This window comes from Vombatus ursinus, unplaced genomic scaffold (genome assembly GCF_900497805.2).
Source record: "Vombatus ursinus unplaced genomic scaffold, bare-nosed wombat genome assembly UNPS02012082.1, whole genome shotgun sequence".
In the NCBI taxonomy this organism is placed as follows: domain Eukaryota; kingdom Metazoa; phylum Chordata; class Mammalia; order Diprotodontia; family Vombatidae; genus Vombatus; species Vombatus ursinus.
The window spans coordinates 3174804-3194365 of NW_020951860.1; the positions used below are offsets into that span (position 1 = coordinate 3174804).

Here is a 19562-nt window from a genome sequence, read left to right on the forward strand (position 1 = left end):
AGAGAGAGAGAGAGAGAGAGAGAGATACTCCCCTAAGGATACTCTTTAGAAAGATGGTGTTCCCCCAGGAAGGACATCTCTCTTCAGATAAGATGAAGCTGATCTGCCTACCAAGTGCAATAGCAGCTCCCTTCAGAAAGTGTCAGAGTTAGATACAGGTCTCTGGCCCCAGGAAAGAAGGGAAATGGTAAACAGTAAGGTAAAGAATTAGATAGGTCATGTATATGGGGGGGTGCCGCTATCTCTAAGGATGTCACCAGGTTTTGAGTAAAGGCTGTGGAGTTGTTGTTCATCCTTCATTTTTGAAGAGGACCAGGTTGTAAGAAGTGTTAGTGCCTCTACAGCCAGAGGACATGCTGGAGAGCCCAGAACAATGCTGGCTAGACAATTAGTCTAAAAGGCAGTCAGACCCTACCCATTATGGGTATTTCTTGCCCATAATCCTTACCTCTTCCAGTTCTATTGAATTTGAATCCTAGGATATAAGCCCCCTAGATCCACAGATCCACCCAGACTTCTTAGTCAGGAGAGAGCCAATGCCAACAGCAGAAGGTAAGAATGCCAGTCCTTTATGAAAAAAGTCCTGATCCATAGACAATGCCCACTCAGGACTCAGAGCCCCTTGGAAATGCCAGATTAAGGGAGGTATAATGCTGTGTCAAGGATTTCAGAGCCATAATGAAGTACAGTGTACCAGTGGGGTGGGGGACTAGTCCTAGATAGAAGAGCCTTTCGTAATAGTAATTTCTTCTGAACTTTCTTCAGTCACTAAAGTGAAAGCTCTTTCAGCTACACCAAAATGTGAGACTGAAGAGGGATTAAGTGAGAAGGTGAGAGAGCAGTGTTCAGAAATAAAGTCCTGACACCAGGGAACATACACTCAGGAATACCTAGGCATGGTTTAAAAACCCTGCCTAGAGACAACTTGATCTTGGTTTGCCAGGTAGCATGCATGGACCAAGGGAAGGCCTGAGCATAGAGACTCACCAGAGAGCAATCTGTGTATAACCTGAGGACAGATTCTGGGAACTAGGAAAGGGAATCCAAAAAAAGAAACAGTGCAGCGAACCCCACCCCACCCTTACCTGCCTCAACCAGGCATTGCTTTCTTGGAGCAGGGCACCTACCCTCCATCCCCACCCCCTCTCTCTCTGGCTATGTTAACTACTACCTCATGTTACCAATGGATTCCAGAATGCAGAGGAGAACTCCCGGATCTCCATCACCTTCTTCCGTCTCTTCCGGGTCATGCGTCTTGTCAAGTTGCTGAGCCGTGGGGAGGGCATCCGGACCCTGCTCTGGACTTTCATCAAATCTTTTCAGGTATTCCCACTCTTTCTCTTCTTCTAGCAAAAGCTTAAGAACAACTTTACCCTCCTAAGGAAAGATTTTCTTACCTGATTGAGGACAGATGTTGTAAGATATTTCATTGAAATTTTCTTTCCCCTAAATAAAGCATACTTTGCATATTTGAAATGTCTGTTAAGTAGTTGTCATCTTCCTCTTCAGAGACGAATGTATTTCAGCATATGTACTTATTCATTCAATTAATTAAATGGTCCCAAGGAAGAGAGAGGAGTTCTGATATCATCCTAATAGAGAAGGATGAACACCATTTGACCTAGTAGGTATAGGATTGCTTGGGTTCTTCAACTAAAGTACGGCAAGGTAATTCTTCTTTTAATTACCTGCCATAATTTCTCCCATTTACAAAAAGGGGGAGAATATTTATAAAAAGAGGATGTGGCTATAAATGAGGTTATAAATATGAAGGTTAAAAAAAACAGGGGGCAGCTAGGTGGTGCAGTGGATAAAGTACCGGCCCTGAAGTCAGGAGGACCTGAGTTCAAACCTGGCCTCAGACCAAATACTTGACACTCACTAGCTGTGTGACCCTGGGCAAGTCACTTAACCCCATTGCCTAGCAAAAAACAAAAACAAAAAACAACCCCACCATCCTTCTGTTAAGTATTTTGAATTTCTTGAACATATGTGGTATAGAAACCCCAACTATAGTTGTCTGGCCTCCATCTGCAGAGAAGCCCTGACAATGTAGCAGAGGGTGGCAAGACTTTTATCCTAGACCTTCAGCACCACTCTCAGGCATCTCAAATCAAGGAAACTCAACAACACTGAAATATGGCCTTCTTTGTCCCCAGAACTGGACTCTACCATTGGAGAAAAGGTGGTGGGATCTACAATCTGTTTCTAACCCTGAGCAAAAATCATCACAGTAGAAAGAAATATCTGTTTGGCCCTCAGACACCTGCCTTCACCCAGAGTCAAAGCTAAGAGACATAAGCCAGCACTGGACCAAAGTTGTGACCCCAAATTCTAAAACCTGATTTTTAAAAATTATTTAGGTTTTTTCATTGTTAATCATTTGTTTTAACCTTGTAACAAATATGCATAGTCAAAACAACATCCTCCTAACAAATATACATAATATAAGGTCTTAAAATCATCATCAGATACAAATATCAGAGACCCGATGGGTGCTAGCTACTTCTGGCTAGCTTTACTCTTTAGTATTAGCTACTCCAGGCTCCAGGTTTGATAAAGCAGTATCCTTTCACCCCCATCAGACAGTCCCTTTGCTGGGAGTGAGAAACAAGTGTCTCTCAGATGTCAAGGCTTGGGACCAGAGGACAGAGAAAGAGTATGTTTCCATTGTTTTCTAGCTGATGCTAGTTTCAGTACCTCAGATAGTGTAATTATGGAATGTTAGCCACTCAGCATATTTGTTAAATGACCTCTATGGTCTCTTATAGCTCCCAGTCTATGGCCCTATGATGTCCAGAGAAATTAAATACATTTCATGAAAGTCACAGAGGTCTAAGCCAACTAGAACAAAGGCTAAAGGCTGAGTGTGTCCTCTGGGCTCAATGCTGAGCTGTGGGACCTGAAGACCCAGCATCTCTGGGTAGAGTTAGTGGACAAAACCCAACCTGGGGTGAATTGAAAAGGTGCTTCCTCCAGGTAAAGGGGGAGGGGCCGGACTTGGAGATTGGGCCTGGAGCTTACTCAGTGTGGATCTGCAGTGACATCTAGTGGTTGTGAGAACTGATAGCTAACGCTTTCAGAGAAAGTGTTTTTGTTTTGTGCTGGCTTTTCTCCAGCACAAGGCACATTACTTGTTTTCTGTCTTCCAGAGAAGACACCGAGGCCTGCAGAGATCCAGTTACAGACTACCCAGCAAGCAATTAAAAACAAGCTGGGGTTTAGAATCCCACTAGCTCATCTCTTAGGGTTCTCAGAATTAAAAAAGACTCCAGATGATATCTAGTCCAACCCACCCTGCCGAGATCCACCTCTTTGACTTCCCTCCCTAGAGGTCTACCAGGTCCTCGTCACCATAGGTGGTACCTTGTACCACAGGGCTACGTCAGGAGGTGCCCCAGATCCTTGGTCTGATGGACGGAATCCTGGACCACATCTTGCATCCAGCATTGGCTGCCTGTGCAGAATGCATCTCCCTGGGAGTAGGGCAGGATGCAGTGGGCCAGTTTTCTCATGAAAGGCTGCAGTACAGCAGTCTTATTCATTTTCTTCCAGGCTCTACCCTATGTGGCTCTTCTGATAGTGATGCTTTTCTTCATCTATGCTGTCATTGGAATGCAGGTAGGAGATATGTCAAGAATTCACACGCCTCTGGTTCTGTCCCCACACACGGACCCCTCTCTCCCTCCCTTTCCTTCTTTCTCTCTTCATTTAATTCCCTCTCTACCTCTCCTGCCTCTCTATTCTTCCTCCTCCTCTCTGTCCTCCCCTCTCCGGTTCTTTTCCCCTTGGAGTCCAAAATAGACTTCTCCATGCCAGATCTAATCACTGTTTTCAGCATGGGTGGGTGATGAAACAGACACAAATAAATTCCACAAATGTTTAGTAAGTATGTACTATGTGTAGACAAACCTTAGATACGATGAGACCCCTGAGCCACTTTTCTTGTGATTCCAAAACTTTTTTCTGCTATTATCAGTGAGAATCATTGCCAAATTCTGTGACAGACCCTTCTGAGGGGCTGCATCCACAAGGATGTGTTAAAAAGGCTCATATCCTTTTGCTAATCAGTGCCTGAAATTCACTAAGTGCCTGTGGATGGCACTGTGAGAACCAATAGGGATATCCTGGGGCTTACATTCTACTTCAGACATGAAAGATACAACTCATTAAAAGATAAACAAACACAAAGCAATTTGAAAAGGAAGAGCCTACTAAGAAATAGTTTGGGGTTAGGAAGAGATAAGGAGAATTTCTAGAACCTGAGCTGACCCTTGAAGGAAACTAAGGCTTCTAAGAAATGAAGGAGATGGGGCAATGCATTCCAGGAATAGGGGTGTGATTATGTAAGTACACAAAAATGATAGAAATTTGGAGAATGACTAGTATTTCAGCTTGGCTGGAACACAGAGCATGTGAGAGGTCATAACATAAAATCAGTTAGTAAAGGTAGATTAAAGCCAAATTGTGGAAGGCTTTAAATAGCAGGCCAAGTAATTCGTATTTTATGCTGGAGGAAATAGGACCCCACCAAAACTTTTTGAGCAGGGAGTGGACATGGTAAAACCTGTGCTTTAGAAAGATTATTTTGGCAGCTCTGTAAGAGAACAAATAGAAGAGAAAAGACCAGAAACAGAAAGGTTGCCCAAGAGAGAGAGGAAGAGAAAGAAGGCCTGAATAAAAATAGTGATTATGTGAATGGAGAGCAAACAGATGTGAGAGGTATTGTGGATAGTCAATAAAATAGTCAATGGATTGGATATAGAGAAGAGATAAAAATGTCTCTCAAGTTGTAAACCTGGATAACTAGAAAGACAACAGTGGCCTGGATTTAAAAGGGAAGATAATGATTTCTCCTTGGACATGTAGAAACTTCCCCCAATTCTGCATCCACAGTGTGACCTCTACAACCTTATCAAACTAAGACGAACTAAGAGAAGCCGGACAATCCTCTCCCAACATAAAGAAAGAGATGTCTGTCCTAGTGAAATGGCAAAAAAAAAAAAAAAAAAAAAAAAAAACCATTACAGCAGCAACCTAAAGACTCAACACTGCTGTCTTCAAGTCAATGGGGTGGCCTTTTCTTCCACACACCAAAGCTTCAACTTGGACAAAGTTGGGTGGTATTTGTTTTGCACAAAAAAGGGTTGTTATCTGGAACTAGAGCTTGGAGAGTTTGGGGGCCTCTTCCCTAAAGGGAAATTGAAGAACCACGCCAGGCCCAGCCCAGAGCGCTGACTTGTAGCATGCTGTGAGTAAATCCAACAGATTCCTCTGGTCTCTAATCTCAAAGATGCTCAAAGAAGAAAATAGTTCCTTCTCACAGCCTTCATGGACCCCATAAATGCTGGCTGTTTCAGGGATTTGAATCAATTCAACAAACAAATGCTTACTATGTGCAAAGCACTACGTTAAAACCTAGAATATAAAAATGAAATGTTAAGTACAGCTAGAAAACTCAAAAGTGAATCACTAAAAGATAAGTCAAACTTGCCCAAACCTTGGGTCCCTATTAAACCTTTCCACATTTTCAAAATTTCAGGTAATTCCATGTTTCAAGAACTAAAATTGAAAGATGTTTGTTAGGCAGGAGACATGAGGACCAGTCTTTCTGTCCAGACCTATGGGCAGGCCAATTAGGGCTTTGTCCCAGGATGCTGAATTTTAAAAGCACTGACTATGGTTGGAGTCAATGAACATTAAGTGAATACTACATACAAGCCTACTAAGTGCTGGGGAGACAAAGACAAAAATCACAGTCCCTGACCTCCAAGGGTTGACATTCTGTGGGGGCAGTAGTACTTGTAGTCCTGCAGCAGGTTGAAATAGCTGAGCTTAGCACCTTAGTTAGCAAGAATAATTAAAATAGGAAAATAATAGGTTTTTTGGTGGTGTTTGTCCCAAGCGTAGAATTGCTAATTATAGTTCTGATTCTGATGCTGCCTAACAGCAGAACATTTTAGGCACAGAAGTCAAGTCAGGATTTTTCAGAGGTCAATTAGGCACTTAGATGTCAGGGTGGGAGGAAATAATTAGGTGAGGGAAATTGGGGATAAAGGTTAGATAGAATAGTTGTGGCTTGTTATCCCTGAAAATGTTGCTTGGTAGTCTAGGTATCATGGGAATTTGTCTAGACTGTCAGTATGAAAATCATTACACTCTAAGATCACTTTTGACAAGCCCGGATTGTAGATGGGAACTGGGGGGCTAACCAACCCTGTCACAGACTCCTTCCCTCTGCTAGGTGTTTGGCAAAATTGCCCTGAATGATACCACGGAAATCAATCGGAACAACAACTTTCAGACCTTCCCTCAAGCTGTGCTACTTCTCTTCAGGTGAGTAACTCAGCAATGCAGCTATAAATATTTTAAAACCACCAGGTAGCATTGGAGAATAAGGCAGGTTTAGATGTGAATCACACCCCACCAGAACAATGATCTTCATATATGGGGAAATTCATTCCCTCGTGCATTCCTATGGCTACAGCTTCCCTAGAAAATCCAAAAATCCATTAAACTCATCTGTATTAAGTATGTAGCTCCAAACCCCAGGTTCAGCCCTTCTCCCCCCCATAACTGAACCAAAATCTCTAAATCAGGGAATTTCTCCTCCCTCATATACAGTAAGTCTTGAGTAAAAATACAAAAGACTGTTTGGGTTTATATTGACCAACAGTTTAATCACATTTAAAGGCTTAGAAGTAAACGTGCATATTAAGAATAAAGGCTAATGCTTCATAAGCTCAGGGGGAAGCAGGAAGTTTAGAGTGGATAATTCATAATACAATTATGCCTCTCCCTGGGGAGAGGGAAGAAGTGAGGTAAGAGCTCTCTTCCTGGTACAAGATCAATCATATTTCACCCAGGACATATCTCAAGCTTGGATCATCCTTTCCTTCCTGGATCAGGTATCACTGCAGTCGCTCATTGTAGTGCCGCCTCAACCTCTATTGTTATCCCTCTATGACTCTCTGCTTTCTTGTGATAGATTCTTGCTTTTCTGGTTCCTGCTTCTCCATTCTAGCTTCCTCCTCTAAGCCCCTTTCAAACCTAAGGTCAGAGGAAGAACCTCAAAAATTTACAACATTCTTGGTTTCTTTGTTTGTTTGTTTTTTAAGGGGAGGGGAGCAACACTCCAGCCAGCAGGGCAAGCACCTGGGTCCAATATCTCTCAAGTCACTTCCCCTGTGTATGTGGCCAAAAATGGGCTACCTATATCCACATTCCAACTCAGAAACTCACAGAGATTGTCACATCTAACACCTCACCATTAAGCTATGATTTTGAACTCTGAAACTCCTCTCTCTAATCATAATCTCCTGTCCATCCATTTCTCCTTCAGTCTTCTATCTTCACTTCAACTTTTACCCCCTTCCCATATTCCTGTTCTCCTTACCCATTATTCCTGCTCTGGTCTTACTTTATGTCGTTGTATTCTTATTGACATTCATTCCATGCAAAACATGAACCCTAGTGGCAATGCTACCTATTCTGTAGTGCCTCATAACTCTCACACAGGGCACATAGATACCTCTTCATCCTCTAGGTTTTCTCATTCACTCAATGACAGATTGTTCAATGGCAGATCTCAGGTTCTTAGAAAAGGACCACCATCACATTGTTCACTCAGACTGTCTCAGTGTCCTAGGATAACCCTATTGTAAAAGAATACACTACCCCTACTCAACACTAGCTCTCAAGCTAAACCACCAATGTGCTTCTGTTTACAAAATCAGTCTTGATGATACATTTAGATAATAAACCTAAGTATTTGCTTGGCAATAAGGCAAAAAAAATAATTACACCAGAGCTACTCATCTATTACATGTAGGAATCATAGTTATATTATAATTTACACATAAATCTGAGTCATACTTTCCTAGCAAGGCATAGTATCTATAGGGAAAAGGAGACACACACACACACACACACACACACACATACACACACACACACACACACACACTGGCAGGGAGAATGCGAGTGAAGAAAACCCATCTGCTCAGGGTAACTCACAACCCTGGACTCCAGACTTGGATGTCGTCTATCCATTCTGGAACATCTGTACCACATGAAGCTATGTCTGTGCTAGCTGCTTGTTTATTGGTCCTCACCATTCCAGCTGGGCAAATCCTCATTTCTTTTATTCTACAACCAACATTTACAAACTCTTTTAAGTTACACTGGTTATTAAAAGAATATCAGAATAGTGTTACATTCTTAATTGATCTAGCAGTTCCCTTTAAGCCAGAGAACCCCCAGGCTCCTCAGGCTGGCTCTCTGTGAATAGCTATTCACTCACCAGGATGCTGCATCATCTAATCAGGTTGTAGGAAATAAAGATCACCAAAAAAAGCTCAGGGAGACCTTCTGGACAAGGCAAACAAACCTTGCAAACTTATCAGGATTCTAGATCTCCTCATCTCTTCCTATTGGGCAATGCAACTGTAAAACCTCTTTCCCTTGGACAGATATTTCTAAGCAACATCACCTCTCTTAAACTCTAGGTGTCGCTAAAGGGCAAAAAATGGGACTAAAACCCTCTTCCAATAAGCTCCAGCCTTTATCCAATCAAGACCTGGAAGCCCAAGCCTTATTGTCAGCATCCCCTACTCAACATTAACTCTCAAGCAAAACTACGCTTCCCTTTACAGAACCAGTCGTGATAGGTACTTTTAGTTCTAAAACATAGCTATTTGCTTCTGCTTTATTTTTTTAAACAGTAAGAGTTTCTTTTTGCCGCTTTCACACCCATCCATCCCCACCCAGTCTTTAGTCTCCTGCCAGAGTCCTCCATTTTTCTCACCACATATTCCTTACGTCAGAGATCTCTGGTACTCAGTGACTCAATATTCACTTAGGAGGTAACAACTCATCAAGTCTCCTCCAAGACACAAAATTCAATAAACTGATTCTTACTAAGACAAATTTTAATGTTATCTACCCACAAGAGTATTTGCATTGGAGAGACCATGCCTAGAACTAAAGGAACAATGTAATTAAGTAATGATGTAATTTAAAGCAGTGCATTAGGCCAGTGGTTGAGAGTGTCTTTTGAGTGTCCCTCAAATCACAGTCCATAGAAAGTTCATGTTTCACAAATTTCAAAGTTGAACCTATTAATAATACTATAATTATTGTGATTTATGAATGTAATGATGATATAATATAATAGCTTTTTTTTCCCTTTGGCTCTGGGACTTTCAGTAGTAATTGTTCATTGTTCAATTTGTTTGTTTATATAATTCCAGCTGAATTTCTTAATTACAGGCATTATTCTTTCTCATAAAAAAAAATGTTTATCTCTTCCTTCTGAACCTGGCCAGCCCCCAGATCACAAAATGCAACTGATAGTGTTATTGGCAATGCCACTACTGTGTTCTAGTTACTCTTCGCCAAGCCTGAGTTTTGATCCTGCCTTATCTCTCTTCTCCCCACATAGGTGTGCTACAGGAGAGGCATGGCAAGATATCATGCTAGCCTGTCTGCCAGGAAAGAAGTGTGCCCCTGAGTCTGAGCCAAGTAACAGTACTGAAGCAGAAACGCTCTGTGGCAGCAGCTTTGCTGTCTTCTATTTTATCAGTTTCTACATGCTCTGTGCCTTCCTGGTAAGCCAATTCTGAAAGCCAACCTTCTCCGGACCCTCACCCCACCCCTGCCCCAATCTGGCCCAGGCTAAGGAAATGAACATTTTGCTCTAGAGTTCCCCAAGCCCTCAGGGTGGCTAGGCCTCAAAGGAGCCCTGGTCAGGGAGATCCCAGCCACAAAAGGACCTGGCTTAGGAAGACGAAGCTGGAACAAGGTTGTCCAAAGACAGTAAGAAATTCAGAGTTATGCCCATGGCCAGAAGCTCATGTAATCCACACGGTACACATTTTCCTTCTTGACTGTTGGTGGCACCACACAAATGAGCAAGAGTTACAAGTGGACAGATTTTGACTCAGTATAAAGGAGAATTTTCTGACAATTAGAAAAATAGATCTAAACTAAAAAGGTCCTTAGAAATTATTTAATCTGACCCCATCATTTTACAAATGAGGAAACTGAGGCCTAGAGAGGTGAAATGGCCTGCTCCAGATGATACAAGTAGTAAATGTCAGAGCTGGGATCTGAATTCGGGTCTCATGACTCTAAGTTTACTGGAAATAAGCTAACTCATTAGGTAGTAAGTTCTCCAACATGAAATATTTAAGCAGAGGCAGAAAGACTCCTTATAGAGGATTTTGAACTAGAAGCTTCAGACAGGGATTGAACTAGATGCTATCTATGATCTCTTCTAAGATTCTGGGACCCACAAAAACAGTGGAACATTTACCTGCTGACCTTTATGAAACTATGTTTTTGTACTTTGCTTACTTACTAGAGAGAATTCCCTGTAGCCTCTGGACACTGGCTAGTGGTTTGGCTTTATAGCCTGCTACATGGTTTCCTTGCAAGGCTAATATTTCCACCAACATTCAAATTGCAGGGGTCAAGGTTTTGAACAGTTGTTTCCTGATACCAGATAGTTTTTGGAAATCTTTACTCCTGCCACCAAGAAAGATCAACTGATAAACTCTGCTAAAAGGAAAAGAAGCACCATTGTCTCTTCAGGGGTCCAGACAGCAGGGCTACATGTCATGCTCTCCCATCCCTTACTTTGTAAAAGAGAACTATGGCCTTGGCATAACCATGGCAAGAGTGCACAGGTGGGGTCACTGACAACCCCTCCTTGTACCTTCTGCAGATCATCAACCTCTTTGTAGCTGTCATCATGGACAACTTTGACTACCTGACAAGAGACTGGTCCATCCTAGGTCCCCATCACTTGGATGAATTCAAAAGGATCTGGGCAGAATATGACCCTGAAGCCAAGTAAGTACATGGAAAGATAGTTTGTGACATATCTCTACTCGTATTTACAATAGCAGACAGGGCCATACTGAAGTTGTGGAGAGTATAGCACAAGTATTGGCTAGGGGTGAGAAAAATTACCTTGGGATTGGAGGCTTTCAACTCAGATTTCAGTGTCCACCTGAAGGGGAAGAAGGAAGAGGGAGAAGGAGGAGGAGTGGGAGGGGGTGATGAGATGAGAAGGGAGGGAGGGAGGATGGGATAGAGGGAGGGAGGAAGGGAAAGAAAGAAGGAAGAAAGAAAAAAGAGGGAGAGAGGGAAAGGAAGGAAGGAAGAAACAAAGAAAAGGAAAGAAAAAACAAGAAAAGAAACAAAGAAGTCATATTAAGAAAATCTCAAGACTATAATAATTAATAAAAGTTCACATTTACATATCACTTTATGACTTATAACCTACACAAAAAGTCCTCCCCTGATAACTCATCAATAAATTAAGGTGACCTGGGGCTCTTGAAAGCAATGCCAGTGGAGCATCACCTCTGGAAGGTCTTCCAAATTGGAAAGGCTTTGAGTACAGACCTAGGAAAAGCCTATGGGTTTCTTGTCTGAAGAACAGTGTTGTTCATGAACCTGAAATAGTTTTAGAAAGAAATTGATTAGGTTATTTGGTAGAGACAGAGAGTGGGAAAGGGGTGGCTTCCTCTTCCAAGTTCTGAAAGGTTTACATTATATCAGATCAGACAAAGTCACACGTGAATCATCTGACAAAGGTATCACACATGAGTCACACACAAATCACATGAAAGGAACCCAGAACACAAACTTGGGTGGATCAAAAACAAGTCCTCCATAAGGAGGTCCCAAACCAGAATGCTTTGGGTGGATCTAGGATCCAAAATTCATTATGGCTATCTCCAGCATTCCTAGAGAGCTGCTGAGGTCAGGCAACATTCTGGGTACAAGCAACCTCTAATCACATAAAGTTAGATTTAAACAGTATAATAATTTTTATGAACTATATAATAAAGCATTCTTTTCACACCAGCTTAGCAAAATTCAGAGAGGTTTATCTCTATCTTGGCCATAAGGGAACGAATTTTTTAGTCACAGTAACTCTCAAGGATCATCAACTAAGCCAGAGATTGTGATATGCAACAAAGAAGAGAGTTCCCACTGACAAAATTGCAGACCCTTGAAATAATGAAGTATGATTCAGAAAGCACTTTCCTCACAACCCTGTAGTGCCTAAGTCATCTGAGTATCATTATTCCAATTTTGTTGATGGGGATCAACCGAGGCAGACAGAGAGGTTAAATGACATGCCCATGGTCATATAGCTATTAAGTATCAGAGGCAAAACTTGACCCCAGGACTTTAGACTCCACCTCCAGTGTGCTTTACGTTACGTCATCCACCAGTCTGAAAATACTTCAGTCATGGACAATAAATCACACATACTAGGCATTCAGTAAATACTTGTATATCACTTGCTTGAATCAATAAGAATTTGAGTTATACACTATAAAAACCCCTTCACTTTAAAACATTAAATGATGATCAAATTGCATTTGAGTCTTTAGCATGCAACCATTGACAGTAGAGTATCACATGCTATTCTTTGATTTTGGGAAAAAAAAAAAACCTTGGCCAGCTGAGAAGCAACTCTATAGCACTTTCCCCTGGAGGCCTAGGCCACCGTGTGATGAAGCTTCTGAAAGGTTGCGGGTTGAGGGAGGAGTGAGTGTAGGTGGGGACTGTGCCCTCCTGACCGTTCCCTTCTCTTCATCTTCCAGGGGCCGTATCAAACACCTGGATGTGGTGACCTTACTCCGGAGGATCCAACCCCCACTAGGGTTTGGAAAGCTGTGCCCTCATCGAGTAGCATGCAAAGTAAGCATGACTGTGGTAAGGATAGGGAGGAGAATTTCCACATCTGTAGGTGTATAAAGGAAGATAAAATTGGAGAATGTGAGAAGAGAGAAAAGGTGGGAGACAAGATGTTTACTAGCTGTGCAGCCTTTGGCGAGTCGTTTAATCTTACAGGGTCTTAATTATGTGATTCAGTATATGCCAAAACAGGGGGATTGGCCCAAATGATCCACTGGTGTCCCTTCCAACTCTTAAGATCTATAATGGGAAAATAGAAAGATAGAATGAGGATAACACCTCACATTGCACTCATTTTACCAGATGGCCAACTTGAGACCAAAGAGAGTGAGATACCCTGATGAGAGTCCCAAAGACTTCATTTGAGAGTCCAGATGTGCTTCCTGGAAGAGGGTGCCTTAGCTCTTTTTGATGGCTTCTGGGAATATATGGTCTGTTAGTAACAGCATCTCCTAATTTGGTTCTTTCTTCTGCCTCCTAACTGAGGATGTTAACCGTCCAATCATAGTCACATAATCCTCAAGCTAAAAGAAGCAGGCAAAGGTCATTTAGTCCATCTTCATGCCTTCATGAAAGCTTAAACTGTTTCATTCCATCTCTATGAATATCACTTCTGTTCTTTAAACCTGCATAGACTTAAGAACAGAATTGAGGTTCTTCTCAGGTTTTTGGTTTCCATTCCCTACATCCCTTGCTTAGATGGGGGCCATAAACAGTACAGTCCATAGAGAAGCTAGAAAGACTCATTTGAGTTTCCTTTCCTCTCCCTTTCCCTATTCCTACTCTAAATAAGGTGCTCATTAGCTAGAATTTCTCATTAGCTGAGTAATGGCCAATGGGAAGAGCACTATGGGAGGATAGAGGAGACATAATATAATATAGAGACTATACACTCTTGAATAATGCTGAGTTGAGTGGACACAAAAGACTATATCTGTGTACTAATTTAATTCCATTTGATCCTACAAAATTTATTAAGTACATACTGTTATGCCAGATGCTATGGTGTGTCCTGGAGATACAAAGATGGAAAAGGACATACCCTCTTCTTTCAAGGAGCTTATAGGAGTTTAAATAAACCCACCAAGCTCCATAATGCTCCAGAACTGTGGGGCCCTATACTTGTCCTGTCAAAAAGGCTCGGTGAGTCTTTTGAGAACTATTTATTTCCAACAGTTCAATAGATGGGCAATATCAGGTATGGTGGATCTGACAACAGGGAAAGAACCTCAAAAACAGCTCTTGAAGGGCAGGGGGAAGAAAATAAGAACAAAGGCTTTAGTCTTTCCCTTTCCCTACAGCGTCTGGTGTCCATGAACATGCCTCTGAACAGTGATGGGACTGTTATGTTCAATGCTACATTGTTTGCCCTGGTCAGGACAGCCTTGAGGATCAAAACAGAAGGTAAGGCAGTCTTGTCACACTTCACTCCCTTCTCCCAGAGTGCCCCTATCCCATAGGAAATGGGGGAGAAACAAAGAAATAGCCTGATTCCTTAGGTATAATCCATAGGTATAAATCACTAAATATCAAAGAAATTGTACTGCGTCTGTTGTGCATTTTTATCCAAGTTACCTCTAAATCATATAATCATAGTTTCATAGGGTTTTCTTACCCTGGACAGATGCATTTGTAAAATGTAGCTTGAATACCTTGCTTATTCTAGAGTATAAAGGAATATATCTCTTCCCTCACCCATTGCACTCAAGTTAGTTGAGTGCATCCTAAAAGATTTAGCCCATCTCCTTATTAAGCAACAATTGTATCCTAGGGACAGGATGAATCCAGCATCCAGATTTATAGATTTATACTTTTCTGATGGTTGGAAGACTCATGCCACCCCCATCCCCACCACACAGACACCATAGCCCTGTTACTTTCAGGCTCTGGACCAGAAGTGTTTCTGCTACACTACAGGAGAGGGCCTGGGAGATGGTGTATGGCTCAAAGCAGTCCCAAAACAGGTATAAGTGGAAGTGTATTGACCTCATCCCACAAGCACATGCACTAGCTAATTATCTCAGAAAACAAAAGGCCCTTCTGTAGCAAGGAATAGTCAGGGAAGTCAAAGTAAGTAAATGACTTGGGAGGAACTGTAATATGTTATGTCATTGTCAGCAATAAGCATTTGATGATCACTTGCTATGTGTCAGATACCAAAGTGTGTTTAAGAAAATAAGAGATCTAGTTCCTTCAAGTGTCTGTAGTCTGACTAGTTACAGCACAGTTTATCCAACCACTAATGACAGAGCAACTGTATGGTCTGGAGAAAAAGGAATAGACTGGGAGCCAGGAGACCTGAGTTCTAGTTCTGTCCTGGCACTAACTGGCTCTGTGACCATGGGCAATTTCTTAGCCTCTCTGAGCCTCAGTTTCCTTATCTTTAAAATGAAGTGGTTGGACAGATGACCTCTAAGATCCTTTCCTGCTTCTTAGCATCACATGATGCATGTCAATAAAGCTTCCCCTGATTTTTAAAGAGCTGGAAAGGAACTTAGATGATATTGAGACCCACTCCCTCTAAGCATTGGTGCCTAATTAATATATATCAGGATTAAGTGGTTGAAGAGGGGCTGGATGAAGATAGCAGAAAGCTACTAGATGAGTCAGAGATGTCAATGAAAGTCAGAAAGAGTAAACCAAAAGCTGAAACAGACAGAAACAGAAAGCAGGCCCAAAACAAGGACACTCTAGAAGTATGGTGTGTAGGAAGACCAAACCAGGCAGAACAGATGAATAGTGCTTTGAGGTCACAGTTCCAAATTGCTTTCCAGAATGGTTGGTCTAATTCACATCTCCATCAACTCTGCATTAGTATACCTATTTTCCTATACCTGCTCCAGTATTTGTCATTTTCCTTTTTTGTCATCTGATGGGTGTAAATTAGTGCCTCAGATTTATTTTAATTTTCATTTCTCTAATTATTAGTAATTTAGAGCATTTTTATATGGCTATTGATATCTTTGACTTTTTTCCCTCTGAAAACTTATATCCTTCATATCCTTTGTCAATTAAAGAATGACTCTTATTCTTATAAATTTGACTTGGCACCAAGAAACCAGTGCCAAAACCTCAGAGAAGCTGCAAGAGTCTCTGTTGAGCTGATGTATCCATCAAATGTTCAGATTTAGGTTTTAATGAAAGAACATCTACCTGATCGGAATGAGGGAGAGTTGATAGCAAGGTTAAACATATTGAAATCTCCTGTCCAGTGGGTCAGGTACTTATTGAGTCGCTAGGTAGTCTAAAGGGGCTCTAAGTTTGTATAGTTATAGTGGCCAATGATCAGATATCCTGCCCTTTTGCACTGGTCAATCCATGCTTCAGATGTGACTTTGCAAGTAGTTCCTTTTCCCAGGCTAACATTAGCCAGCTTTCAAAAGAAGTGTCCACAGGGCTGGGGCATAGAGAAGGGCAGTGTGGTCCATGAGAAGATAGCAATGTTGGTTGCATCAACCACTATGATGAACTAGTTGCATCAAGACAGGAACAGAGATGAACCAAGGTTTTGGGTTGTGGGTTTGGGGGGGCGGGGTTGGTAATTAAATGTGCCTTTCTACCCTGGGCATCTGACGGAAAGCTAGATGAGGGAGGAAAGCACAGACCCCTGGTTAACAGTGTTAAACCATGCTAATACAAGAAACTGCTGCAGATAAAGGTCTCCCACCACAGTACATGCACCTTATGTGGATCCATATGGTGTCCTTGCCTATCTGTTTTGTGCTGTGGAGCTTTAGTGTCTCAAATTGATACTGTCCTGGAGGACAGTTTGGACCAGTTGGATCCCAAGAATAGAATAAGATATAATAGAAAACCCCAACTTTTAGTACAGAAGATCTTGAAGCAACAAATTCATGAAACTCTGAGGAACCACATTGACCATTAATAATCTTAATCTATGTGATATAAAGATGATATAGACCATACTAGTTTGAGAAAAAACATCTTCCCTTCTTCACCACTTCACATCTGAACCAGATTGTATGTACCCTAAGACTCCAATTTAGTGACTACAGCCATCTCTGACAACTGGCAGTAAATCAAGAGTAGGAAAGGGAGGTGCTGATCCCCAAAGGTGATGGTATTCAAGGCTCTGTAATCATGGCAGATCCTTAGCTCCTCACTTCTCTGTTAAAATATTGTTCTGGGACTCTGGTGGAAAAGTTAAGGAGCCTTATGAATCTCTTCTCCCAGATGTGTTCCAAGAACCATTACAGACCCATTGTCTCTGACCTGGCCATAGAATCAGATTTCAAAGATGGAGTAAAACTCAGAGACCATCTAGTGCAACCCACGTGTGAAAAAAGAATTTCTTTTATATACTGTTCAACAAGTGGTCCACCAGTCTTTGGCTGAAGACTTCTTTCCAAGGCAGCCCATTCCAATCTGAATAGCTCTCATTGCTAAGAAATTTTTCCTTATACCAAACCTAAATTTGCCTCTTTATAGCTTCCACTCATTTGCTCCTAGTTCTGCCCCCTGAGGCCAAAGAGAACAGATCTAATAAGCTAATCTGTCCCCCTGAGTTTCTTTCCTTCAGGATAACCATCTCTAGATCTTTCCTGATATTCTCATATGGCATGAACTCAGACTCCCTCACCATCATAACCACTCTCCCCTTGAAGTCTTCCAGCTTACTTATATCCACCCTAAATATGGTGCCCAGACTTAGTACTCTGTATATAGTCTGATTCTGGCCCAATGGGACTATCACCTCCTTCTTCCTGGGAGTTATGGCTTTCTTCATGCAAACCAAGATCACATCAATTTTTTTTTGCTATTCTATGACATTGACATTGAGTTTGCACTAATTTCCTAGATCTTTTTCAGAAAAACTGCTGTCTAAACTTGCCTCCCCACAATACTATGTCTTGTATTTGTGAAGTCAATTTTTTGAACCTAAGCATAAGACTTTACATTTATCCTTTTTGAATTTCATTTTATTAGATTAATCCAAATTCTCTATATTGTCAGGATCTTTTTGGATCCTGACTTAATCATCCAATGTGTTACCAATCCCTTCCAGCTATGAAATCAATAAACATGCCATCTGTGTCTTTATCCAGAGAGTCAGTCAAAAAGGATTTATTAGGAGCTTACTACATGTCAGATGCTAATGGGGTTACAAAGAATGACCAAACCAAAATAAACAAACAAACAAACAAAAAACAGTCCCTGCTTTCAAGAAGCATTCATTCTTTTTTTATTAACTAATTAATTTATTTTTAGTTTTCAACATTCACTTCCATAAGATTTTGAGTTCTAAATTTTCCCCCTTTCTCCCCTCTCCCCTCCCCAAGATGGCATGCAATCTGATATAGGCTCTATACATACCTACATATTAAGCATATTTTCACATTAGTCATGTTGTAAAGAAGAATTAGAACCAATGGGAGGAACCACAAGAAAGAAGAAACAAAACAAAAGAGAGAGCAAATAGTATGAAGAAGCATACATTCTAATGGGGGAAACAACACGTAAATAGGCAAATGCAAAATGCATACGAAGTTGAATGAAAGCAATCTAAAAGGAAAAGTAATCCTGACAGCCCGGAGATACCAGGAAAAGCCTACAGTGGAAGATGAATTTTGAGCTGAGACTTGAAGGAGGCCAGGAAAACTGTGAGAAAACATACCATTCCAGGCGTGGGGCACAACCAGTACAAAAACATGGAGAATGGGAGGAGTGTCATGTTCAAGGAACTGCAAGTAGCTGGATTGTACAGTGTGTGCAGGTTAATGAAGACTGGAAAGATAGAAAAGGAGTGAATTATAAAGAACTCTAAATGGCAACTAAAGGAGTTTATATTTGGTCTTGGAAGTAATATGGAACCACTGAAGCTCATTGAGTGACAGGGTCAAATCTACACTTTAGAAAAATCACTTTGGCAACTAAGGGGAGTGAGGAGAGTGAGGGAGGAGTGACTTGAGTCAGAGAAACCAGTTAGAAGGCCATTGCAATGGTCCAAGTGAGAGGAGATAAAGACCTAAACTAGGGTTATGATTTGAAGGCAGAGAGGACAAGATTTGGCAATAAGGTGTATATGTGAAGTGAATGAGAGTGAGGAGTCAAGTTTGACACCAAGATTAGGAACCTAAGTAACTGGGAGAATGGTGATGTCCTTGGTAATAATGCAGAAGTTGGGGAAAAGGGAGGGTCTGGAAGGGAAGACAAATTTTTTTTTTATTATGTTGAGTTTGAGATGTCTACAGGATGTACAGTTTGAGCTGTCCAAAGGGCATTGGAGATGTCAGATTGTGGCTTAGGAAAGAGACTAAGAAAGCGTATATAGGTCTGGAAATCATCTGCATAGAAGTTGACAATAGAAGCTATGGGAGTTGATGAGATAACCCAATGAAATAGTATAGACTGGAAAAGAGAAGTGTCTACCATTATTGGGAATGACATGAATGAAGATCCAGCAAAAAAGGGTAAGGCAAGGTTAAACAGATAGAACCAGGAAAGAGCAGTGTCAAGAAAACCTAAGAAGAAGAGAGTATCTAAGACATGGTAATCAACCATGTCAAATGCTATATAAAGGTCAAGAAGCATTAGTATTTTTAAAAAGATCATTAGATTTCATAATTAAAGATCCTTGGTAAGTTTGGGAAAAGCAGGTTCAGTTGAATGATGAGATTGGTAGCCAGAGTGTAGAGGGTTTAGAAGAAAGTGAAAGGAGAGAAAGTAGAGGCATTGACTTTCTCAAGGAATTTAGCCATGAAGGAGAGAATGGATAAAGAGTGATAGCCAATAGGGATGGTCACATCAAGTGAGGTGTTTTGTTTTTTTAAGGATCAGGAAGAAATGGACATATTATAGGCAGGAAGGAAGGGGCCAGTAGG

General features: G+C 41.3%; 1 protein-coding gene across 1 annotated transcript in view; it reads left to right on the forward strand.

The window, feature by feature from the left end:
• The window catches only part of CACNA1C (calcium voltage-gated channel subunit alpha1 C), a 752540-nt gene that overhangs the window by 706908 nt on the left and 26070 nt on the right, over positions 1-19562 (forward strand). The window contains exons 33-39 of the mRNA XM_027857289.1: positions 1195-1323; positions 3556-3621; positions 6245-6336; positions 9443-9608; positions 10727-10854; positions 12627-12723; positions 14022-14124. Of these exons, the coding sequence (XP_027713090.1) occupies positions 1195-1323; positions 3556-3621; positions 6245-6336; positions 9443-9608; positions 10727-10854; positions 12627-12723; positions 14022-14124 (781 nt within the window). The remainder of the gene's footprint in view (positions 1-1194; positions 1324-3555; positions 3622-6244; positions 6337-9442; positions 9609-10726; positions 10855-12626; positions 12724-14021; positions 14125-19562) is intronic.